This window comes from Vombatus ursinus, unplaced genomic scaffold (genome assembly GCF_900497805.2).
Source record: "Vombatus ursinus unplaced genomic scaffold, bare-nosed wombat genome assembly UNPS02009062.1, whole genome shotgun sequence".
NCBI lineage: Eukaryota > Metazoa > Chordata > Mammalia > Diprotodontia > Vombatidae > Vombatus > Vombatus ursinus.
Window position 1 is genome coordinate 13,421,435 of NW_020948840.1, and position 24,980 is coordinate 13,446,414.

The following is a 24,980-nucleotide window of genomic DNA, read 5'->3' on the forward strand; positions in this document are numbered from 1 at the left end:
AATTATTGAAGGTTTTTGAACATGAAAGTGATGTGGTTGAGTAGGAAATAGAGAAGATTCCAAGTAATGGAGTATAAAGGATGACCAGAAACAAAAAGACTAGTCAAACAGCCTACTGCAGCAGACCAGTTAAAAAAGTGATGATGGTCTGAATTAGGATGGTCAAGTGGAAAGGAAGGGGTAGACTTATTTGAAAGTTACTGCACAGGTAGAATTAAAAGAACCTGGGAAGTAACAGAAGCAGGGAATGGGGCGGCAGGGAGAGGAAAGAACCAAAAATGATTATGATTTTGAGCCTAGGTGACTGAGAGGATAGTTTTATCAATGAAAATGGAAACATTAGCAGATTTGGGGTGGTGGAAGGGAGTAAGTTCAGTTTCAGATACGTTGCTGAATTTGAGGTATTCCTGAGATGTCGAAGCACAGATATTCAGAATGCAGTTGGAAATGTGAGACTAGAACTCTAGAAAAGGTTGGAGCTTGAAGTAAAAGATATGGGAATTATTTTCAAAGAGTTAACTAAACCATGAGAGTGAATGAGGTTACCAAAGAAAAGAGAATAATTAAAATTAAAAGCATACAGTCCTCCTATACAGGTGCTATGTAATTGGTAAAAAAACAAAACAAAACAAAACACCAAACCTATATATTCATTTCAAATTCCACATTCTCCATGAAATCATGTCTGACTACCCTGGCTACATGTGATCTCTACTTCCTCTCAACTCCTATGACACACAAAACCATTCTTATGATACAAACCACTGCATTTAGTTATTTGTGTATTTGTCATGAGATAAGTTTTCCTACCAGAATGTAAAATCCACTTTTTTTTTTTTTTTTTGGCTTTTTGGTGAGGCAATTGTTGTTAAATGACTTGCCCAGGGTCACACAGCTAGTGTCAAGTGTCTGAGGCTGGATTTGAACTCAGGCCTCCTGACTCTAAGACCAGAGCTCTATCTACTGTGCCACCTAGCTGTCCTCAGAATGTAAAATCCTTGAGGGTAAAAACTGTCTTACTCATTCTTATTCATCTTATTCTTTTAACAAAATATAATCAGTTACCTTAGATATTAAATTTAAAGATTCCTTCCCACCTTAAAAGGATCTCTTTCAACTTCTACAATGGCATAATAATTAAATTAATTAAAATGAAGAAACCTTTTTTTTTTTTTTAAGGAAAGAGGCACTAGTTGTATAATTGGAAGTAAAATACATACTTACCTCCTCATTTGGTAAAGACACATACACTCGTTTGATGAAACGCCTAAAAAAAGTTTTGACCAAGTAAGAAAAATTAGATTTAAAATGTTAAATTCACTTAAAAATAAAGTCTAAATTCAAGATATCTTAGAGAAGACTTGAAGGAGGTTGTAGAGAAAAATTGTTTTATATAACTTTGAAAGACTTGGGGACTCTGACCAACACAACAACCAAACACAATTCCAGAGGCCTCACGACAAAACATGCTACCCAGTTCCAGATGAAGAGGTGATGCATTCAGAGTGCAGACCGAGGCATGTTTTTTTTTCCCAAAACATGGCCAATGCGGGAATTTGTTTTACTTGAGTAAACGTTTTTATAATAGATTTTGTTTTCTTGACTTCTCAAAAGGTGAAGGAAGGAGCAGAGGAAGAAGAGAATGCAAACCTAAAAATAAAACTGAATTTTTTTTAAAAAGTAAAAAAAAAAAAAGAAAAATGTTTTAAAGAAGTGCTTTTTTACATCATTTACTGTTTAAATTTAATTTATCTACTTTACTTAATACCATCATAAAATAACAGATGGAACTTTTGTAACAGCCAAAAATTGTGAACAAAGTGGGTTCCCAAAGTGAATGGAATGGCTGCACTGTTAACATATGACTGTAATGGAACACTCTTGCACTGTAAGAAATGACAAATATAAAGAAATGAAAGAAACATGGGAAAAGTTGTATGATAGCATGAAGTAGGCATAACTAGAAAAAGTATATACAATGACCATAACAATGTAAATAAAAACAATACTGAAAGGCAGATAAAATGATTAATTGTAATGGCTTTTTTGTTTAGAACAGGTAAGAGGTGAGAGACATTCAAGACTGTTGAATGTTGCATATACCATCAAACATCTGCTTTAATTTTGCATAACTGTTTCTCATTGTTACAAGGGATGTTCAATGAGTGGGGGTTTCTGGAAATGACTGTGGTATCAGAACAAAAGGCACTAATACAGCTTTAAAAAATGATAGGTGGTTCTAATCTATTTTTGGTGATAGCAAAGACATAGCAACATGCTCTAATGGTAAAATAAGAAATTAACTAATCAATTAACTCAAAATATATACCTAAATACTTGTACACTTGGATTGTTAACTTTTTAAGTACAAATATTTTATACAATTTTGCCATAAAATGTTTCAAAAATAATGTTAATTCCTTATATCTAGCTGTTTCATCATTCCAAGTGGTGGCTCTCCCACTTTCCTGTTTTAGGGGAAGCACTTCTATCCTCTTATTCTTGTCAAGAGGTAAGTATGACCAATCCATAACAGTTACTGAACTTATTTTCTGCCCGAAGGAGTTTCCAGTCTAGCAGAATCTCCTCTTATCATTCTGTACTTTAGAAGTTCTCACACCAAGAGTTTTAGGTGCTAAAAGTAGATTTCTCATTTATAAGACTGTTGCTGTTGAACTAATTTCCTCCCATACTGTTTTACCTAACATTATATTTCCACAAAATCAACTGACTTCATTAGGGTAGATATGTCTAAGCTATGGAAATAAACAACCCAGGAGGAAAATTGAAAAAAAAAAGTTAAATCCTATTGTAAAGTATTCTATTATGCTATAGATTTAATTTTACTATTGTATAAATCATGTTCCTCATGAACACAGTGACAGAATAACTATAAAATAGATGATGGATCTTTATTCCTCAACAGCATCATGATAGGATCCTTTTGTAATGGAAATTATTCCTAGATCTTGTAGAACAGTATGCTTCTTCAAGTACCAGCAAGAACTTGCTTGGTAGTACAATTTTCCCATGTTACTTATTACCATTTGTTTTTCCACTCTACATTTCCACAGTTGGGAATTCAAAAAAAGGTCAGAGTAATGGCGAACTGCAATAAAGCTTCTGTACAAACCAAGTAGTCACTATATATCAATGAAGGCCCTAATGCTAGGACTATTATACACACTCAAAGACACCATACAATGAAAAACAAAGAATTTATCAGTTTGAAGCCTGCTTACAGAACTCCAATTTAACTTTACTCATTTGAATGGTTGAATGCTTATTTATATGAAAGCTTATACGTATAATAATATGTAACTGAATGAAAAATGTATTAAAATGCCTCATATTTTAATAAAAGGGCACCAGACTTGGTCAATATTTTCCTAGGCATTTCCACACTTTGGCTTTATTTATATCCATACTAGTATTAAACTAATATGAACATTATAAAATTGATGTTAGGTTTTTTGGGGGAGTTTTCAGGATATACTAAATTATGTGCTCTGCAAAAAACAAATTTCTTAAAGTATATAAATCTTGAGTTTGAAATGTAAAATACAAGCTCATATACAGTAAGTTAACATATATACTTACATAATTCCCATTTTCCTCCACCTATATTTTACTACTAGAAGAAGAAAGTGAGGGTTATTAGGTGCTAATTCTCAATTAGGAAAAGGAAAATGTTAATTGTTTTTGGTTTGAAGGAAAGTCTTCAATTGTGCTGATTTACTAGTTAGTAGTCCTCATAGCTAACTCAAGAAGAGTTAACACTGGTGTGAATGATTTAACACAATGGAGAAAAATACAAACAATAACAATATGGTTTACCTTCAAACCATAAACAATATAGTCTACCTTACTATCAAGGTTTACCTTGATATAATTGATAACCAAAGACGACAAAGGAAATCATGAGAGGAAAAAAATATTATCCCCTCCTCACAATTAAGAGACAGAGGAATCAAGGGGAGAAGAGAAGGCAAATGAGGGAAAAGGAAAGTAAAAGTGTAATGAAGCTTTTACAAATACAGAAAGACATACAAATATTTACCTGAGAACAGCCTCATCAAGCTCTTGTGGCCTGTTAGTTGCGCCCATTACAAGGACTCTGTCATCTCCAGCAGACTGTACCTATAAGATGAATCAAAAAAAAAAAAAAATTTTTTTTTAAGTTTAAAGTGATACAAAAGAATACATAAAAATAATATACACTATACACAAAAATTATATTTCTAATTTTGGTTATTTAAAAAAAGGAAAATATTTATGTTAAAACAAAGATCATGAAGAATACTTACACCATCAAATTCTATTAAAAATTCAGTTTTTAAACGTCTACTAGCATCATGTTCTCCTTCTCTTCTTTCACATAAAAGACTGTCAACTTCATCTGCAAAGAAAAAGATGATACCATCATCAATGGCCAAACTACCCAAATCATTTAAAATTATTTCTATGTAGCTTATTTCTTATTTTAAGAGCTAAATGTTACAAGTTATTAACAGAGGGAAACCAATATAAGTCATCATGTAGTCTTTAACATGAGTTTCTTCTTTGAACTTTTCCATTTTGAAAGATGTTTGCTAACTAGTGTCCCTTCTCCACCACAAAAATCCTATTCCAATGTCCTCTAGGGGCACAGAGATAAATTTGGACTCTTGAAGACTCAGTCAATGGAGAATAAACCCTGTTAGGTTCTACCATGCTGAAAAAGTTTGAATTAACAAAATAGATCTGCTTTTTAAAAAATGCTTTATTGATAAAATTTTCATGTCTGCTTTCCAGTTAATCTAAGTATAAAGAAACTCATTATCAGGGGCAGCTAGGTGGCATAGTGGATAGAACACTGGCCTTGAAGTCAGGAGGACCTGAGTTCAAATCCGGCCTCAGACCAAACACTTGACACTTACTAGCTATGTGACCCTGGGCAAGTCACTTAACTCCAATTGCCCAAAAACAAACAAACAAACAAACAAAAAAAGAAACTCATTATCAGTAGGCAATGAATTCAATGGCTATAGCAATGTGTGAAACAAAGAAATGCATAAAACAGCCCTCAATCTTGCTCTACTCTGACAGTCATGATGGCAGTGGTCGGAAATAATGCAAAGAGTGCTACAAATCAAAAAATCAAAACTGTACAACAAAATAGTTGTAAGATAATTAACATTAATTAGCTGTTGGTACTTTTAATGTGAGGTTGTTGGCCTACAACTGGGCGTCCACTGAACTGAAACTAAAACACTGATAATACTGAAAAGAATCATATAAATACTGGCACTGTCATTATAAAAAGAAATCAAGGATATAAGATCCCTGCAGCTGAACTAAGAGATTACTCACAAATTCTTCAAGAATGAGGTTTTATGACACCTATAAAGGCTAAAAAGAAATATAATTTCAAAGAATACCTGATCATTCTGCACTGCAAAACACATGAGGACCATTTTGCAAAAGGATCACCAAAGATAGTGGCAACTTATTTGACAACCTCTGTCACAAATGATGCAGTGGTAGAGACATTTATGGAAAACTTATTGAGTCCTTCCTAAATTAAATCACTATATACTTTAAAACTCAGGGATCTTTAATGCAAAGATGACTGTAGGAAAGGACAGCGAAAAATATGATGGAAAAATATGATTCAGAAATAAGATAGAAAAAAGGCCAAAAACTCATATTCTACTCAGAAATCACATGCCTATAAATATGAATATTTTCTTCAAGAAGAGAATCATGAGGCTCTGGGCATGGGAAAGACTGAATGTCATAATAAAAAAAATGAAACTTTCCAAACCTTATTAGATAAGAAATGACTGGTTACTAATCTATAGTCAGACCACTGACTTGTTATAACAAAGGTCAAAACCCAACAAATTTAGAAGAATAAAAATGAGAAAAATACTATATCTTAATATTTTGCATCTGACCTACTTAAATAACCTATTGATACATAAAAATGGAAATTAGTAGACAAAGAAAGAGACTATTACCATTTCCAAAGTAAGTTTAATCAACACAGGTTAACTGCCACAGTGAGGGAACCAAGAGTTTAGAAACCACCTTGGATGGCAAACATCTAATATCCTTGCCAACTGGAGAGCTATAATAGCTAAGAACAATACCAGTTTAGAACATACTCATTTGAAAAACAGAAAAAACACATGTAATCCCAGTTACCAGGGATTATTGGGAGAACAAAGCTGGCAGATCTCTTGAGTTTGAGAGTTTTGAGGTACACTGGAATACATCAATCAGTGGTCTGTACTAAACTGGGTATTAATATGATGAACTCTGGCATGGCAATGGGGTGGAAAGAGAGCCAAAAATTATCCTAAAAAAAAGCTGAATTGGCCCAGGCCAGAAATGAAGCATGTCAAAATTCCCATGCTGATCAGTAGGGAGACTGGGCCTATGAGCAGTTCTATACTTCCATCCTGAGCAAGATGGGGAGACAGTACAGAAAAAGGAAAGGAAAGGACAAAGGAAGGGAAATGTAAAGAATTAGATAGTTTCTATAACAAAAATGATAACAGAGCCAATTTGGAATCTAATATCATGCTGCTTAATGTAACTTATGAGGTTGTAGAAATGGCACTAAAGAAAACAGAGATGGGAAAACCAAGAGACAACCTAGAGGGCACTAAGGGATCAATTCTTAAGGTATCAGAAAGAGGGGGAAAAAATCAAAGCTGTTATTATTACAAAAAAAGAAGAGAGAGGAGAACTTGAGAATATATCAGTAACGACTAATTTGTATATCTATTCGTGCAAATCTGCAACATCTTTATGAGAATTTACACACATAAAAGACATTCTTGATGAAGAACTAAGAAGAGAACAGGCAGGGTGCAAATTATATTCTGTGGCGGATGACATTTTTATAGTCAAACAGTTGACTGAAAGGTAGAAAACCTAAAAAGAACCCTGTTTGTTGAATGAAAAAGCATCTAGTCTGGCAGAGGAAAATGTAGCCTTAAAGGTCTCCTTCATCAAAATGTCTCTCAATCATATATTAAGATCATACAAGCTTCCCTGAAAGATGCAACAATAGAGAAAATGTTGACTATCCTCTGACTATTCATATCAAGTGAGGCATAAAACAGGGAGACATATGCTCACCAAAGGTGTTTGTCACTGTCATGAAGGATATCCAGTACAAAGTCCAAAAGGAAGAGTGATTCCCTATAGATGAGGTCTTCCAGAAGCTCCTGTTTGTGGATGACATAGTGCTGGCTGCATCAAGCCCCATAACACTGCAGAGCAGCCAAAACGAAATCCATAATCACTCAAAAGAACTTGGCCTAACTATCCACGCAAGAAATACAAAGTAGATGAAGAATTCATATTGACCAGCCTACCATATACAGTCAATCGGATAATCTATAGAGCACATCCTATACTTTAATTGGCAAACATGGTAGATGGACAATGAACTGGACTCAGAATTGAACAGAAGATAGGAATGGACAAGATTGCCTGTAGTGCTCTCAATTACTCTAAATTTCTCCACTTGATCTTGTTAACATCACTATCTTCCTAGTGATTCTACACTGTAAATCAGAGAATACTATAATTCATGAGGAATCAAAATTATAAGTCAAGGTTAATAGCAAGATGTGTGGTGGTAAACATATTCATCACATTATCAATAATAAACTATGTACCCAGAGCAATGTAAAGGATAACAGAAATTTCTGAACAGAAAAAGTGGTGGACCTGTTATAAATTAGTTATAGATGGACAGCCTACATGCTGCATAGGTACCCATATAAAACCAAAAGATCTAGATGGAGTTCCTCAGCATGTTGGGTGAATCTCTTGTGAAAGATTTATGGGAAGACATGAATAAGAGTTAAACAGCAAGCAAGAGTTTTGATAGGTTGTTATCTGTATCTACAGCAATGATACCACAGATCTATTTAAGTACTGAAAGAATAAGAGCCCTATCATATTTGGAGAAAGGGATTTCATGAATGATATTTATCAGCACAACATAGTCTTACCTATGAAAATTATAGAAGGCTGAAGTTCTCTAGCCACAGCAAAAAGAGCTCTTACCAATTTCTCTCCTTCACCTACCTAAAAACAAAGTATTAAACATTTTGTTAAACATTAAACCTCAAAATTATTCCACCTCTTATCATTTCTATGACTGTAATCTTAGGACAAACAGATCTGATTTTTCTCCTTTTGTTTCAATATAAATTTAGGGGGTAGAGAAAGAAGAAAACATCAAGATTTAATTCGGGTTTGAAAATTAAAATAAAACAAAACAAAACAATAAAGTCAACTTTAGTTTTCTTCTCCCTTAGGAACAAATAGAATTTGGGATAGAGAGCACAGGGGGTAGGTAAGTATATAGAATAAGTGAATGCTCTGTGTGTGTGTGTGTGTGTGTGTGTATGTAAAAATAATTTCTGGAGGGGAGTAGGAGGGTAAGATGAAGGAGAATCCATCTTACAATGAATAATCCCAGTGAAACTTCCTGAAAAAGTCAGCATCATAAACACCAACAGTAGGCAACAAATTCCAGGTATCATGAGTCACTTTGGCCTGATTGAAATATTCCTGAAGTGCCAAATCCAGTCAACTTAGGCCATCTCCAGTTGCCACAGTACTTAGTAATACATAAGAAAACAAATGGTATATAGACAAGCCTAGCTGGAAATATGTTTCTGTGATGCCTCTTCTCCCTTCCTTACCTGTTTCCACAACTCCATTACCAAAAGAACCTGATATTTGGCCAAGGAGACTTGGCCCAAATTTATGGATACCCAATCTTTGCACAAAGCTGCTTTGATGTGTGTTTTACTTTGCACATCTCAAGCAGAAACTAAAGTGCTATTACTGTAATGACTGATTTTAAAAAGGCTATTCTAAATAATTAAAAAAAAAACAAAACAGCATACTAAGTCCTATAGCTCCTTTTTTTTTACATTTAAATTGAGCTAATCATTTACACTTCCAAATTTTTGTCAATTTTCAGATCCTTTTCTAATACCATCTTCTTTTGCTCCTGCTATTCTTCCTTTAATGAAGGAAATACTACTGTTACAATGTGAAGTAATTGGTTGGTAATTCATAAGCTGATAAATTTGTTTTTTTACATAAATAAACAAGCTAATATTAGTTTATGTGTATGCAAAATTGTCCATATTTAACACAGTAGGAAAAATATGCAACTGAAACCCTTGTGAAAGATTTGAGGGATTTCACTTGATCACAAACTTAATATAAACAAACATTCATATGCTCTTGCTAAAAAAAGCTAATGTAATCTCGGACTATATTAACAGAAATATATCATCTGGACAATGTGAAATAAAATAAATTATACATCGCAGAACTGGAAGGCACCTTAAAAACATCTACTTCATCTACTTCAAAAACAACCCCCCTTCATTTTACAAATGAGAAAAGTGAAGTCCAGAGAGTTTCCAAAGTTTTTCAGTTCCTCTATATTTTGTGCTACTCACACATTTGCTGTAACATGCCTAGTTCTGTCAGTTTTTAAGAGGAGTATTGGCAAACTGTAGTATCCTAAGAGGTTGGGAAACAAGGATAATGAAAAAGTCTAGACCCCTTGATCTTTGAGGAATAGCTGATAGAACTGGGTATGTTTAGCTTAGAAATAAGACTAAGGAGAGATATGGTGTGCATCATAAAAGGATATCATGTAGAAGACAGTACATACAGTCTTGTTTTGTGTTGCTTTTGAAGGCTGGATGAATATTTATTAAGAAGCAGACCTGGGTTCAATATAAGGAAAAGCTTTACAATAACTAGTGTGCTCCAGTAATTGAACAGGCTAACATGCTATCCTAACAGATAACGAGATTTCCTCCAGGTATTTAAGCCAAGACTGGGGAGCCATTTGTCTTACTTCACTTATTGAGTGTGACATTAAGTTGGCTGACATCAAAAGTCTATGGTACCTTAAGACATTTAATAAACATTCATCCAACTGAATTTGTAGAATGATTCTAAGATCACTTTAGTGGAACACACTAGAACACACTAATCCATGGTCAGAAAATGATTCTGCTGCTTTAATGACTCATTTCATTCACCATTGTTATAAACACTTAATAACTACAGAACTTATATGCATACTTTCATCAAAGAAGTCTACAACCAAAACCAGACCAACATCTAGGACAATCATAATACAGTACGATTTGAGGGGAACCAGAAAGGCTTTCTTCCTCAGAATTATCACATTCCCTGACCTGCGACCTATGGTTAAAATTCCATCATTAGAGTTGATTCCTGTGGCTTAAAGCTTTGACTTCTATTAAAATCCAAATACTGGGAAATCTAACATAGTATAAATCATCATTTACATATCTAAGTATGAATAAGATAAAAGTTTTTCCATCAAAAAAGTATAACCTTAATGCATATGAAGTGACCAAATTATCTTCAAAGTATTCCTCTTTGTAAGAACACATTGTTTTTAACTTCTGATATAGATAGAATGTATTATTTCCACAACTACTTAAAAATTCTTTTAAGTTCTGTTGGCTATTATGATTTTTGCCATGTTTTTCAAACTACCATAATAATTTTTAAAAGGCTTTTAAAATTTTAAAATATTGGTTATTTCTGTAGTAGGATTATAGTTCGTTATGCTAATCCAGGCTTGTGTTTCCCCTGGACTACTGCAAAAAAAGTCTACATTTTTTTCTTGACTCAAGTTGCTCCCTACATCAATCTATCCTCCACATAACTGCCAAAGTAATTTTCCTAAAGCTCAGGTCTTATTGTGTCACTCTTCTACTCAACAAACTCCAGTAGCTCCCTATTTCCCCTAGGATGAAATATTGGATATCCCAGAAGTCTTTGTGCAGTTTTAAGCTTTGCTTAAGTAGCTTAAAACTGCAGTGACTTCCAGAATACACCATATAAACTCTTCTGCTTTCACCTAAGCTCTTCACAATGTTGCTTCTTTCTACTTTTTCAGTCTTCTTACACCTCACTCTACAATGCAGCCATACTGGCAGACTTCACACAATACTCCATCTTCCATCTCCATGTCTTTGCACTTAACTGTTCCCCATGCCTATAATTAATTCCCTCTTCACCTCTGTCTTTTCAAATTCCCATTTTTTTTTTTACCACCATGCCTCAATGCCTCAGATGCTTCTCACTCCACCACTGTGGTCCCCTTTTCTCATTGGTCAGTTCTACTCAGAACCTCCATTTGGAGAAAGGACTCAGATGAGTTGTGCTTCATCCTCCAGACTACCACAATACACACCTCTACCATGGGGTACATCCCCTCCTTAAATCCCTCCTACTTTTAAGCCCTCTTTGATATGTTGTCTTTCTCCACTAAAAAGTAAGTTCCTTGAGGTCAGGAGCTATCTTTCTTTTTGCTTGTATCTGCATCCCTAGCACTAAACAAAGGGCCTGGCACAGAGAAAGTGATGAATAAATGCTTGTTGATTCAACTCAAGTACCACCTTCTCCACGCAGCCATTCCTAGTTCCTGTTAGGGTTAGTATACACTCTGCACACACTCCTATATATACATATTAGAAAGTAAACTCCTTGGAAGTGGGGACTTTAGTCTCTGAATCCCCTGGTATTTCAGCACCATGCCTTGCACACTCCAAGTCCTTACTGAGTGACTGACTGAAGGCTGGAAATAAAAGTCAAACTACCATATTCACAATTTTGCCTGGCATTGACCTTGTTAATATATCTGCTATGTAACATCAGACACTGCTACTCTTAAAAGTTCTTGCCACTGAATATACGAATATCAAGTTAAGCTCCTTCTGGAATATCATCAATGACATTACAAAGCAAATGGAGAAAAGACACAAAACTGACATATATAAATAACAGAAAGGAAATAAGGGAGAGGCTTAGGAAGGTTACATAGAAAACCTGAGTACTGGGGTAGGGGGGTGGAGGGAGTCTCAGAGAATTTGGATGCTTCCTTTCTAGAAACTAATATTATCTATTACTCCCTTCTCCTAAGGATAAAAACAAAACCTTTATCTTGGAATTTAAAGCCCTCTGCTATCTGGCTACCATCTAGCTCTTGAGTCTTATTTTACATTCTTCACCTCTATTTCAATCAAACCAGCCGATTAACTATTCCCTTTACAAGACATTCCATCCACTGCCTCTTGTATCTTTGCACGAGCAGGCTCCCATATCATCTCACCCCTGCTTCATAAAATCCTTAGCTTCCTTCAAAGCATAGCTCAGATGCTATCTCTTACATGAAATATTTCTTGATTTCCTCCCACTAGTAATTAGTGCTCTCTCCCTCTTGAGGATACTTTTCATACATTTTACATTCATATTTTATATTTACTTACTTTGTACATGTTGTATTTTCTCAGAAGTAATTAAGCTCTTTAAGGGCAAGGACTGCTTCATGTTTTACTTTGTATACTTGATGCTTGTACTTAATAACATTTGTTGAATTGAATGTTTAGAGGTAAAATGATTATGTTCCACAAAAGGGAAATATTAAATAATAAATAAACTAACTACTTTCAAGTCTATAATTTCTTGTTATATCTTTAAAGTAGGTACAAAATCCTAAGAAAACATTCTTACTTACACTACCATTATTAGTATTTAATACATTAAAATTTGCACATTAACTTAAGTTAATAAATATTGAAAGTAGTTACTTACATATTTTGAGGTTAAACTTGCAGCACTTATATTAAAGAAAGTTGCATTGGACTCTGCAGCTACTGCTTTGGCCTTTAAGAAATGTAAAAAAGCAGGTATAAAGCCACATGAGCATATATTAAAATAAGGATTTAAAGAATCACAATACCCTATTTAAACAGTACCTAATTTGGGATGTTAAAATAACTAACAAAGATTTTCTAAAAATTAAAGACATGATTACTGATATTATAACACAATTATGATGTTTTTCTCTATTATGCAAAAGGAGAAGCTTCCTGTCAGTCCTTTTCTTAAAAGGACTAGAAAGAAAAGAAGAAGATGCTGGCTTTTCTCCTTTCTATTATGGCAATGGCAGCTTGCAATAAAGGAAGTTGAGCTGCCAGCAAAAAACAGTGCCAGGTCTTTGTTCATTCTCTCTTTTTTGCAAAGATATCCAGGAGAGCAGAAATACCTGGAAACATAGCAGGAAAAAGGTCTTAGCAACTTTGACAACCAGGTTTCTGTATAATTTGAACAAATTATTTTTTAGTCTGCTAAAGTAGCTAGAATCTAAAAAACTACTCAACATAGGGTATATACAGTGTATATATTGTTACTTGGTCCAGATGTGATGTCACTGGTATGGAGAACTTACAACTTAAATATTCTCTCCACAGATGCAGACTGACCATGCTTCTAGAGTTGCCTTGAGTCACCAAGCAATAAATTGACTTCTCACACTTGTATGTTTTAGAGGCAGAACTTTAATCCAGGACTCCTAAGTCCAAGGCCAGTCTTCTAGCCACTCTGACATGTTGCTTATTGTATGCTTTTATATAAAGCCTGAATACAATGAAAATTATTCCACTACTCCTTTCAGCTGTCCCAAAACACATACTGAGCAGATTGCATGTTAGCCATTATGTAAATTTGTTTGTGAGGTCTTTAATAGAAAAGATGGGAAGCAGAAAAAACACACATCAAAAAAAAAAAAAAAAAAAAGCTACAGTTATCCCTTCCACATCATGGTGGTTAGGGGCGTGGAGGCCTTGCAACCTGGAAAATCTGTGTAAAATTTTTTGGCTCTCCTTTCATACCAGAGAAGATGTCTGGATTTTTTCTTTTATGTGGTATTTATAGTACCTTATTGTAAAATGTGGGTTAAGTATTTGGTTATAGGTTCTGTGTTGTCAGCTGGCCTTCACGTGTCATCTGCGACTTCCACAAAACTCCCAAAAAATTCCCATTTAATTTCTTATGGATTTGTTAAGGGCTGTTAAGGGGTCCTCTGAACTTGTCTTTTTGAGTTGTACTATCTTCCAGAAACACAGGACCCAGAGCATGCAGAATGTGTCATGGATGAAGTCCTCCCTGCCCTAAGGCTGAGATAATTTGCTGTCTGCACCCCAAACCAGATTCCCTGTGTGTCCTTGGGAGGCAAGGCAGGTGTTACACAGCCAGTACCAGACTGGGGAAAATACTTATGTAGCTGGGGTCCTGTGCAGATAAGCAGACACTCCTATCTTCGTAGTCTAGCCGTTCCCAAGGGAAAAGAACGAGGCTTTTGCCATCACCTTGCTCCTCCTTCTCAGGAGGGATCACTTCACCTTTCCCCTCCCATGCCATGCCCCTTCCTGTTTTCTCCTCCTTTTGTGGTACTGTCACAAGCATGCAAAATTCTGTAAGGATTGTAAACTCTTTGGGTTCCACAGGCATATTCATTTCTCCTGTAATAAACCTGGTTTTCACATAAGTCTCGTGACATTGTGATTGCCTGTTGACACGCTGACCCTTGGTATACTGAAACCACAATCGGAAAAGTCAAGATGTGGAAGGGATAACTATACTCAGTTACAATTAAGGAAAAACTATCAAATACTACACAGGATGCAACTATTAAGAAAAATATTTACTACTGATTCCCCAATTCATTTATACAGTTTTCTGAGGAATATAAAAACTTTCTTCATCAGTAAAATCAGGACAATAATATTTGCCTTATGAATCTCATAAGGTTATTATGAGTTAGCTTAGGCACAGAATGTTAAAGTGACTTGCCAATGATCATACCACTAAATGTCAAAGAAGGGATAGGGATGTAGGTCTAACTCACAGTCTAGTCCTTTTTTCCATTACCCCACAAAGCCTCTCCAGCACTAACATTATTTTACAGCTATCTACTTCAACATTACTAAAGTTTCTGGATAGTGATAAATCTTTTATAAAGAAAAATCAGAGAAACTATCTAGGAAAGAAAAATGATTTCTAGAATATATTTCTATATTTCTCAAATATAGAAGATTCAAACACATAACAAGCATTTCTTACCAGCATAGTTTTTCCATTTCCAGGTGGGCCAAATAGCAACAATCCTCGAGCAGGAGCTCTAAGCCCTGTGAATAACTTTTAAAAATACAAGAACATATTTTAGTTCAAAACTTTGTTCTACAGGTAGATGAATATCACTAAATCTGGGGAAATGGTTATTAATGAAATAGAAAAGATAACTTTACAAAACAAAGACAAACATTTCCTAATTATTTTCATTCAGACATAAGACAGACAACATTAGAATTTGAAATCCAGGGAGATGTTAGCACAAAGAATAGTTAGAAAGAGCAATAGGTTTCATTGTTTCTTTATTGAAGGTGAATATGGCAGAAGAATGAACTAGGCTAAAGTAAGGCAAATTTTCTAAGTACAGACATAGATATATACAAGTTACACAAAAGAGAACTAGGAGATATTGACTTACATTAGAATATATTGACTGGAATTTTGAATTTATCTGCAAGTTAACTGTACAAATCCATTCATGCCTCTACCTTCTTCACTCCCTTTCTTCTTTCCAAGTCCTACCCATTCCAAACCCTACTTCCTCTAGGGGGACATTTAGCCTACAATGACCTTGTCCTGCTTCAAAATTTCAATAGCACTTAAGAAGTTCAAACCATTCATTTGAAATCCAACAGCACAGTACATTATGGCATTTACTTCTATTATTAATGCATTCGATTATTAATTTTACCTCTTATAATGTTACTTAGGTTTTTTATAATAATATATTTATATTATATTTTAAGTTGCTTATATTCCCAATTAGACTATAATTTCCTTGAGGGTTACACACTATGGGAGATTAAAAATGAGAGAGAGATTTTCTATCTGCAAGGAGCTTACCAAGTGGTAGAAAGAAAAATAAACAAATAATTATTAAGGTGGAAAATGATTAACACTATAAGAGAAGTATATATAAAAAGGTATAGGGGATAACGAATAGAACACTGGACTTGGCGTCAGAAGACCTGAATTTGAATTTAAATATTGTGAGACCCAGGGCAAGTCACTTCTCTAAAACTCAGTTTCCTCATCTACAAAATGAAGATAGTAATAGCACCAATCTCACAGTATTATTTTGAGGACATAACAACAGCTAACATTCATGTAACACCTACTATGTGTTAGGCACTGTGCTAAGTGCTTTACAAATTTAATTTATTAATCTTATTTAATCCTTACAACAACCCTGGGAGATAGGTCAATAATACATGAGATAACATATGTAAACAACTTTGCAAACTATAAAGGACAATATAGATCTTGGCTATAATTAATTATAATCACTTATATAGGAAACCTTTCTAAGGGCTGAAAGAATACAGAAAAGCTTCAAATGAAGAGATAGCCTTTAATTTAAACCTTAACATAAGTATATAAACAAGCAGGAATGGCAAAGGGAAAAGCTTTCCAGGTACATGGAACAGAATGAGGTGGTGAAGTTAAATGTTTTAGGAATGAGTTGTTTGGTTGTAGTTTTGATTGACTGTATATGTGTGTGGCTACATTCAATTCAACTCAACAAATATATATTATGTAGCTGCCACCTGAAAGACACCAACAAAGTGCTAGAACACAACAAAAATTAAATAGTCCCTGCTCTTAAAGCGGTAGAATGTCACAGATGGGGAATACTAAATAGGTTGGTTTGACTCAACTACATGGTACATGGTGGAGACTAATATGAAATAAATTTGAAAGAAAGTTTAAGACAAGATTGTGAAAAGTTTTTAATGCCAAAGAGCTTGTATTTTATCCTAAGGACAATATAGCAAGTCCCTCAAGCTTCTTAAGCAGGAGAGTTGCATAGTCAAACTTGTACTGTAGGAAGATGATTTTGTGTGGAGGATGGACTAGAGAATGGAGAGGCCAGAAGCAGGAAGATTATTTATTATTATTTAGAAAGTTAATAGTTCAGTCAAGACACAATGTAGGCATGAACATGTATACTGGTCATGTGAAGAAAGAAGGTGAAGGGATGCATGCAAAAGAGGTTATGGAGATAGAATCAAGAAGACCTGGCAAGGGACTAGATACGGGAGTGTGGGATCAAGAATCCTGTTGATTTGAACCTGAATAAATGGAATGATGTTGGTTCCTTTAATAGAAACAGAGACATTAGAAAGAGAGAAGTGGTTTAAGGAAAAAATTAATAAGTTCCATTTTAGTCAAGTTAAATTTGACATATCTGTGGAATACATGGGGGAGATATCCAGACTCCAAAAAGGAAAAAGATAAGGTCTATCTAAGTCTGTCAATCACCGCATGAGAAAAGATTAAAGCAACAACTTCTATCAATTTAGAAACAAATCAAGTCTGAGTATCATCCATTACTTTGAAATAAATTTTATTACTTAAATAATCTGTTACTCCATAATTCTAGAATAATGTGAACATATTCCTGATAATACAAATTATCTGTTATTTTATTACAACTTGGTTGGCACATTGCTACTTCTCTGAAAATATGCCTCACATAAAGTCACAAAATAGTTTTACTCTGCTGAGTAGTAACATCATTTGAAGGAGAAAGTTGGGAGTTATCTCCAAAGATAACTGTATCCTTGTGAGCTTATCAAGAAAGTACAGAGAAAGAAGAGAGGGCAAGAATAGTTTTGAGGTACACCTATGCTTAGGAGACAGATCATAGATAATGGTACTAGAAAAGAAACTTGAAAGGAAGAGTCAGACAGGTAGGACGAGAAACAAGATACAACAGTGTTGTGAAGTCCAAAGAATAAAATGGATTTCAGGCTGAAAGAGTGGTCTACAGTACCACAAGCTACAGAGAGGTCAAGAAAGATGAGTACTGCAAAAAAGACTATTCGAATAGTAGGAATAACAACTAAAAAGGTAACATGACCAAATAACAACAGGTCTTGACTCAGGAGATTTAGGCTTTACTAAAGTTCTCGGGCAAGAGAATAACATGCTGGGAGCTTTATGAAGATTAATCTAGCAGGACTACACTAAATAAATGAAAGGGAGAAGAGACTAGACACAAAAAGACCAGGTATGAGACTATACCAGTATGAGAAAAAAGTGGACACCTCTAGCTAATTTCCCTGCTTATGTACTACCTGGCCTTTCTATCTGTCATGAAAATTTATGTGTATCTCCCCCAATTAGAACATGATCTCTTTGAAAGCAGGGAGCATCTCAATTTTCTATGTGTACCCCCAGAGTTTATCAAGTGCTGTCACTTAGTATTAAGTGACTAATAAATGCTTTTCCATTCCATCCCTCCCAAGCCTATTTGTATTTTTAACAGAAGATCCACGAAGATGAAATCCCTTAGTCAAAATACGAAACTGTAACAGTGAGACTTCATATACTATTGACAAATCAGCAGTAACATCGATTAGAGGAGAACCATCAGCAAAATCAATCACACTATGTAGTAAAGTAATGACAACTAATTACAATTTTACAGTTTACAAAACACTTTCTCACAATAGTACAAGTATTACAGCTGTCATTTTACAGATGAAGAAGCTCAAGTAAAAGAAGGGCTTAGTGACACTGCCTGGGATCAGAGAGCTAGCAGCATGCTACATAAGCATCCACTTATTTGCTTCCAATCCCAGCACCCTTTCCCATAAATCTCATGTCTGCCATGCCAATGTCTATAGTCAAACACTAGACAGAGCAGAGTACATTCTCCTTTGGAAACATTTGAGGAAAGTTGTTTGGAGAGAAGACATTCTGAGTTGGTGGGAAATACCACATCGTCCTGGATAACCTAGTGTTCTTTTGAACATCCACTAGAAGCCTCTGCATGAGAAAAGATTAAAGCATCACCTTCTATCAATCTAGAAACAAATGATATCTGGTTATCATCCATTACTTCGAAATCAAACAGACTGCTTAGACCCCCTGTTCTGTTACCCCACAATTCTACAATAAAGTAAACATAATTGTCATAACACTACCATGTTCTTTTATTCTAACTTGGTTTGCTCATGGTTACTGCTCTGGGAATATGCCTAGTATAAAGGTCACAAAATAGTTTAATTCTGCTGTTTACATCAGGTATGTTCCTGGAAATCTAAGTAATGACAGAATTACTTTTCTCCATGATTCCATTACAGTTCCAGAAATGTTTCCCACAAAAAAAAAAAAGATATAAACCTTAGCAAGTATTAAAAACCACATTTAATGAATATTCAACACTTCAGTGAGTATTGTCTTGGTCTTCGTGTATTTGATTCTCTCATATAACTGCTGACAGAAGTTACTCAAACTGATAATCCACATATTTTGGCTACCATTTGAGGCAGGATTATATAATCTATAGCCAGAAGAGATCTAGAGGTTCTCTTATTTAAATTGCTCATTTTATACACAGATGAGGATACTGAGGAAAAAGAGGATAAGATGACTTTCCCATACTAAGTGACAGAGAAAGAGAGATAATTTGAACCTTGGTTCTCTGACTCAAAATGTAGGGCTCTTCTGCTGCCTCTCAAAGAAGTAAGATCTCACTCTCCATAAGAAGTATATAAAGATAAGACAAATGAAATAGCCATAATTTGAACTCTAAATAAAAAACATAACTGTCCCTTGATTAGTCCTATCAAGTTTCCTCAAAAAAGTATGAAGATTTAATTAACAAGAAAGGCTTCCCAAGGTCTTTTATTTGACAAGAATAATGTTTATATTTTTGTTTTAAAAAGCTTCAAATAATCTTTTAAGTTTTTTTGGTAGTGCTCATGAAATACAAACAAATATATGCAAATCTTGCTTTATTAAGTGTTCAAATCCAAAACAACACTAAATGTTGCACTAAATATACAAAGAGCCCCCGTCAGCAAACTGTTAATTTCCACAAGGCAATTAAGAAATGTATTGGGAATTTAGATGTCTCCCCGCCATTCACTGTCCCTTTCTTCACTCTGGTGAACTCAGTGACTTTGGAGAGTAATTCCTAAGCATTACTGAGGCCAAATTTCAAAGACGTTCCCTTTTGTATTTCTAATTCTGGTTACTTTGACTTACTTTATCAAAACAGTAATTGTTCAGGAACATTCTATTAAGTTTCCTCTAAAGTCCCTTTCAGCTCAGAATCTATGATTCTATAATGTCATAACAAATTTTTAAATGACTGAACAATGGCAAATACTGTTTCCCCTCCTGCATAACTAGTCATCATATTGCACTAATACATAGCATTGTGATTTCCATCCCCTTGTCTGTCTTACCATTTTTTCCATGTTTTCATTAGCTCTATTGTCATAAATAGTGCATAGCATGTGAATAAAGTTGTACTGACATAGTGGCACTTGCTTACTGTCTCTACAGATGCCATGACGCATGATGCTATAGGAAAATGTTAATGATTTCCTTACCTCAGGTCTAAGGGAAGGAAGAATAACAATTTCTTGTAATGCTTGCTTTGCTAACTCTTGTCCAGCTATATCATCAAATTTGACAGCTGTTCCACTGGCAAAGAAAAAGAATATTAATTCTATGATGGGAATCTATTCACAGTTATATCTAAATTGAAGTAAAATAATTAATAGTTTATTAAGCATTTAGTAATTTTCATGTTTCAATATTTAACTATAGCATGAATTATCTTTATTAAGTGAAAACTATCATGAAAATTAAAAATGTAAAAAGTATGTAAACATTGAACTTTATTCACTCAGAACACATATTGGTCATAGAGTAAGAAATTTAAATTGATGAATAGAAGAAAATTCAGTAATATAACTTACTTGTCAACAATTTCATTCATAATAAGATTAGCAAGATTACTGTCCACATTCCTAAAATTCTTCAAATCTTTCTTTTTTCGAGCAGCAGTCATAGGAGTTGAAGGCTTATTTGTCCTATTAGTTTTGGGAGTGCCCTTAAAAAATAAGGTTTTTAATAGTGAAACAAATAACAATCTAACATTTGTACTCTCTTCTAACAAGTTATCTTTAAGATTTCAGACAGTTAAAATTTTAAACTATGAAATAAAATTAAGCATATGCTCAGTTAGAAAATAATTTTTTTTTATAATTCTATCAGTTAAAATTTAATTTTGCCCACGGCACTGGCTGATTTCAAAATCAGATCCTCTATCCCACAAATGCATAGCTTTTCATCTAAGTATTTCAAATCTGAAATTTACCATACTTAATTTAATCCCAGCAGAACTGGCTAAACACATTTTCACTATGAAAATATTTATTATAAGGCAGGTCTGGGGGAGACTTTGTCCAAAAGAATTTAATTGCTAAATATTAAAAATATCCTTTTGAAATCAGCATTTCAAATATAAAGTAGTACAATAGACTAGATTAGAGCTATAAAAAACATTATACCAAGTTTCTAAAATGCTAAGATTCACAAATAGTTTTTAATGACAGGAAAATTAGGATTTCAAATGAAAATGGAATGCTATGCAAGTAAATACAACATATGAAGACAAAATAGGCACTGAAAGAGTCAGGATTAGGAGTCCCTTTAATAGTACATTCCCAACTGCACTTTAAGTGAAATCCATTTTCAGAAACATAGCTTGCAACTTTACTTTTTAGGAACATAACTATTCAGTTAAGGAAAGCACATAGGTACAAAAAACGAAGTACAACCATTTCTAAGTTTTCACTTGTGATAGCAGAGCAAGTAAGGTTACAATTTAAGAGTACCTTATGAGATGTAGTTGCAGGGACAGTTCCCTGTCTAGCTGAAGAGAGCATGGATAGCCCACTACAACTAGGTGCTCTGTGGTGACCTGAAAGACCCGTGGATGCGGTTTTTGCAACAGTTTTTGACCGAGGAAGTGAATTACTAGTGTGTGTTAATGGGTCCTTTCTTTTGGGAACAGCTCCACTTTCTAAAAGAAAAAAGTGAAAACTTTTATAACAGGTAATTCTACAACAGTTAATACTAAAATAATGCAACATATTTACTAGTCAGTCTAATATTTAAAATCAAAACTATAATCACACAAAATATTTTCTCTACTCAAAATGATCAAAGTTACCCCCAAAAATTTATGAAACAAAGCGCTTAAGATAGCTGTTTTAGAATGCCATTGAGGATAAAAGTGGTACTAAACTAAATGAGTTCTAAAATTTCAAGTGTTATGGCATATTATACATAGTTTTACAACTATGCCCCTTCATGTACAGGTATATGAATTTTCAAAACATCATAAAGCAGTCAAAGCATTATAAATAAGGCAAGTATTTAAGATCAAAACCAATGATTAACATAAACTGTACTTTTATTAAAATTACAGGTTAGAAACAATACATTTTAAAAGACCCATCTCAATTTAACTGCTGAATATCCTTAAAATCCATGATTTCAAAATAACATTTTCCTGTCTTATATATCATAATATAACCTAACACTCAAAATTAAAAGTGGAACTTTAAATTACCCAGTAGGGCAACTAGTATGCTTACTGAATAGGATTATAAATTTAAACTCTCCTTCTGACATTAAATAGCTTAAGAGGACTTATATATCTACATATGTGCATATATGTAGATATATTATATAAATATACATACATATGTGTGTATTTATACATATTCAAAATATAATAAACTCTGTTAATAATCTATGCTCACAAACAGGCAGTTTTCAGATGATGAAATCAAAGCTATCATAATCACATGAAAAAATGCTCTAAATCAATAATAATTAAAGAAATACAAATTAAAACAATCCTGAGATACCACATCACATCCATCAGATTGACTAACATGACAGAAAAGAAAAATTACATGAAGGGTATGTGGAAAAATTGAGACACTAATGCATTGTGGAGTTGTGAATTGGTCTCACCATTCTGGAGAATAATTGGTAACAAGGCTGAAAGGGCTGTAAAACTATGTACACCCTTTGACTAAGCAATACCACTACCAGGTCATTATCACAAAGAGACCAAAGAAAAAGGGAAGGACAGACAGACTGACAGACAGACACACAGACAGACAGACAGACAGACACACACACACACACACACACACACACACACTTTTATCAGCTCTTTTTGTTATGGCAAAGAACTGGAAACTGAGGGGATGCTCATCAATAGTGAGGATGGCTGAATAAGACGTGGCATATGACTGTGATGGAATACTATGGTGCTGTAAGAAATGATGAGTGGGACAGGTTCAGAAAAACCTGAGAAGACTTATATGAGCTGATGCAAAGTAAAGTGAGCAGAACCAGAAGAACATAATACATAATAACAATATGGAAACAATGATCAACTGTGAAAAACTTAGCTACTCTGATCAAGACAGTGATCTATTCAAAGGACTTATGATGAAAAATGCTATCCACCTCCAGAGTGAGAACTGGTATTTTTAAAACTTTTTTTTGTTTTTCAACATGGAGAATATGAAAATGTTTCACATGACATCACATGTATAATGAGTATCATATTACTTGCCTTCTTGATGGGTAAGGGAGGGAATGGAGGGAAGGAAAGCAAATGGAACTCAAAAAAATAACATTAAGAAAATATAATAACCTGTGCCTAATATTCAGGAAAAAAGAGAAGCAGATAATCCCCAGAACAATTATTTTGGGTTTAGAAATGTAACCCACTTACCCAACCCTATTCCTCCCCAAGAGCTTAGTTCTCTTATCAATAGTTCAGCATTCTGAGGGAACATAAGTGGGAGGCTTTCAATCATATTTAGAAGGAAAAATGCAAATAATTTTTACTTATTGGTAATCAGAGGCAATCGAGAGGCAATTTATGACTAGCCCTTATCCAGTTTTCATTTCCTGGGCAAAAAAAGTGTCATAATGCGGAGAGTAATCTCTCAGTTTTTATCTCTATATGACTGGAAAATTCTAATTGCTATATTCTGTTCTCACATTGAAGCCTCGCTGTCCCCCTGATCCCTTTTATGTTGTTGCTGAGTCATTTCAGTCGTGTCTGACTCTTTGCGACCCACTTGGGGTTTTCCTGGCAAAGGTACTGCAGTGGTTTGCCATTTTCTTCTCTAGCTCATTTTACAGATGAGGAAACTGAAACAAAGTTCAGTGACTTGCCTAGGGTCACATAGGTAGTAAGTGTCTGGGGCTGGATTTAAACTCAGTACTTTCTGCCTCCAGGCTTGTAAACGAACCTTTTCTGAATCCTTTCTGATTTTGTTGCATTTTTCTTGATGACAATCACAATAGCATGCAGCATATCAAATGCAGAGGCACAAATGGTTTTATTTAAACTTAAGAAAATGTTTTATTTTAATTTCAGTACACTTTCTGACATCACTCAGCATCTTGCTGCTCTTTTACTGAACCCAAGTAGCATACAACGCTCCAAACTGTTTCTTGGGTCATGACTGGTAACTGTAGTCTGGCTTATTTTCCCCTACATTGAAGTTTCTATCTGTGGCTTTCTAGTTCTTCTACATAGTGGCCTTTCCTGATTTTCTCAGTTATCACTGTAGTCTCCCTCTTAAAATTACTCTGTATTACTCTACGTTTACATATTTATTTACATGTTTTGTCATCTCCAGGAGAATGTAAGCTGCTTGAGGGATAAGGCTACTCCATTTTATGCCTTTGTATCCTCACACCCCTGCATGGTGCCTTAACACATAGCAGGCACTTAATAAAGGTAATTTTGAGATTTTCAAATGGTTCAGCTCCACAACTCTGACATTTAACTATCTAGAAAAGACTGTCAATAATGTCTAGTACAGAACATCAACACATAGTAAGTACTTAGTAAATACTTGTTAAATGAATCCATAATCCTATAAATTTCAGTGTATACAACTTTTAAAATCATTTTGTAAAATTATAATGAGACTAAGCCCTAGCCTGGTACAGTAGAAATAACCCAGGCTCTGCACCAAGAGGATGTAGTTCAGCTCCTGTGTCTGACATTTATTACATGTGTGACTTAGGGGAAGTTCCCCATCCTCCCTAGGCTTCAGTTTCTTCATCTGTGAAGGGACAAATTTAAATGACCCCTAAGGTCACAACTAACTCTACATCTATGATTATATGATCCACAT

General features: G+C 34.4%; 1 protein-coding gene across 4 annotated transcripts in view; it reads right to left on the minus strand.

Moving 5' to 3' along the window:
- Positions 1 to 24,980, minus strand: part of SPAST (spastin) — a 91,288-nt gene that overhangs the window by 10,960 nt on the left and 55,348 nt on the right. For all 4 annotated transcript variants that reach the window (XM_027850575.1, XM_027850572.1, XM_027850573.1 and 1 more), the window contains 9 exons: positions 21,633 to 21,820; positions 20,712 to 20,845; positions 20,340 to 20,433; positions 14,983 to 15,057; positions 12,673 to 12,744; positions 8,016 to 8,091; positions 4,308 to 4,399; positions 4,061 to 4,140; positions 1,225 to 1,267 (listed from right to left, as the gene is read on the minus strand). In XM_027850575.1, the coding sequence (XP_027706376.1) occupies positions 1,225 to 1,267; positions 4,061 to 4,140; positions 4,308 to 4,399; positions 8,016 to 8,091; positions 12,673 to 12,744; positions 14,983 to 15,057; positions 20,340 to 20,433; positions 20,712 to 20,845; positions 21,633 to 21,820 (854 nt within the window). The remainder of the gene's footprint in view (positions 1 to 1,224; positions 1,268 to 4,060; positions 4,141 to 4,307; positions 4,400 to 8,015; positions 8,092 to 12,672; positions 12,745 to 14,982; positions 15,058 to 20,339; positions 20,434 to 20,711; positions 20,846 to 21,632; positions 21,821 to 24,980) is intronic.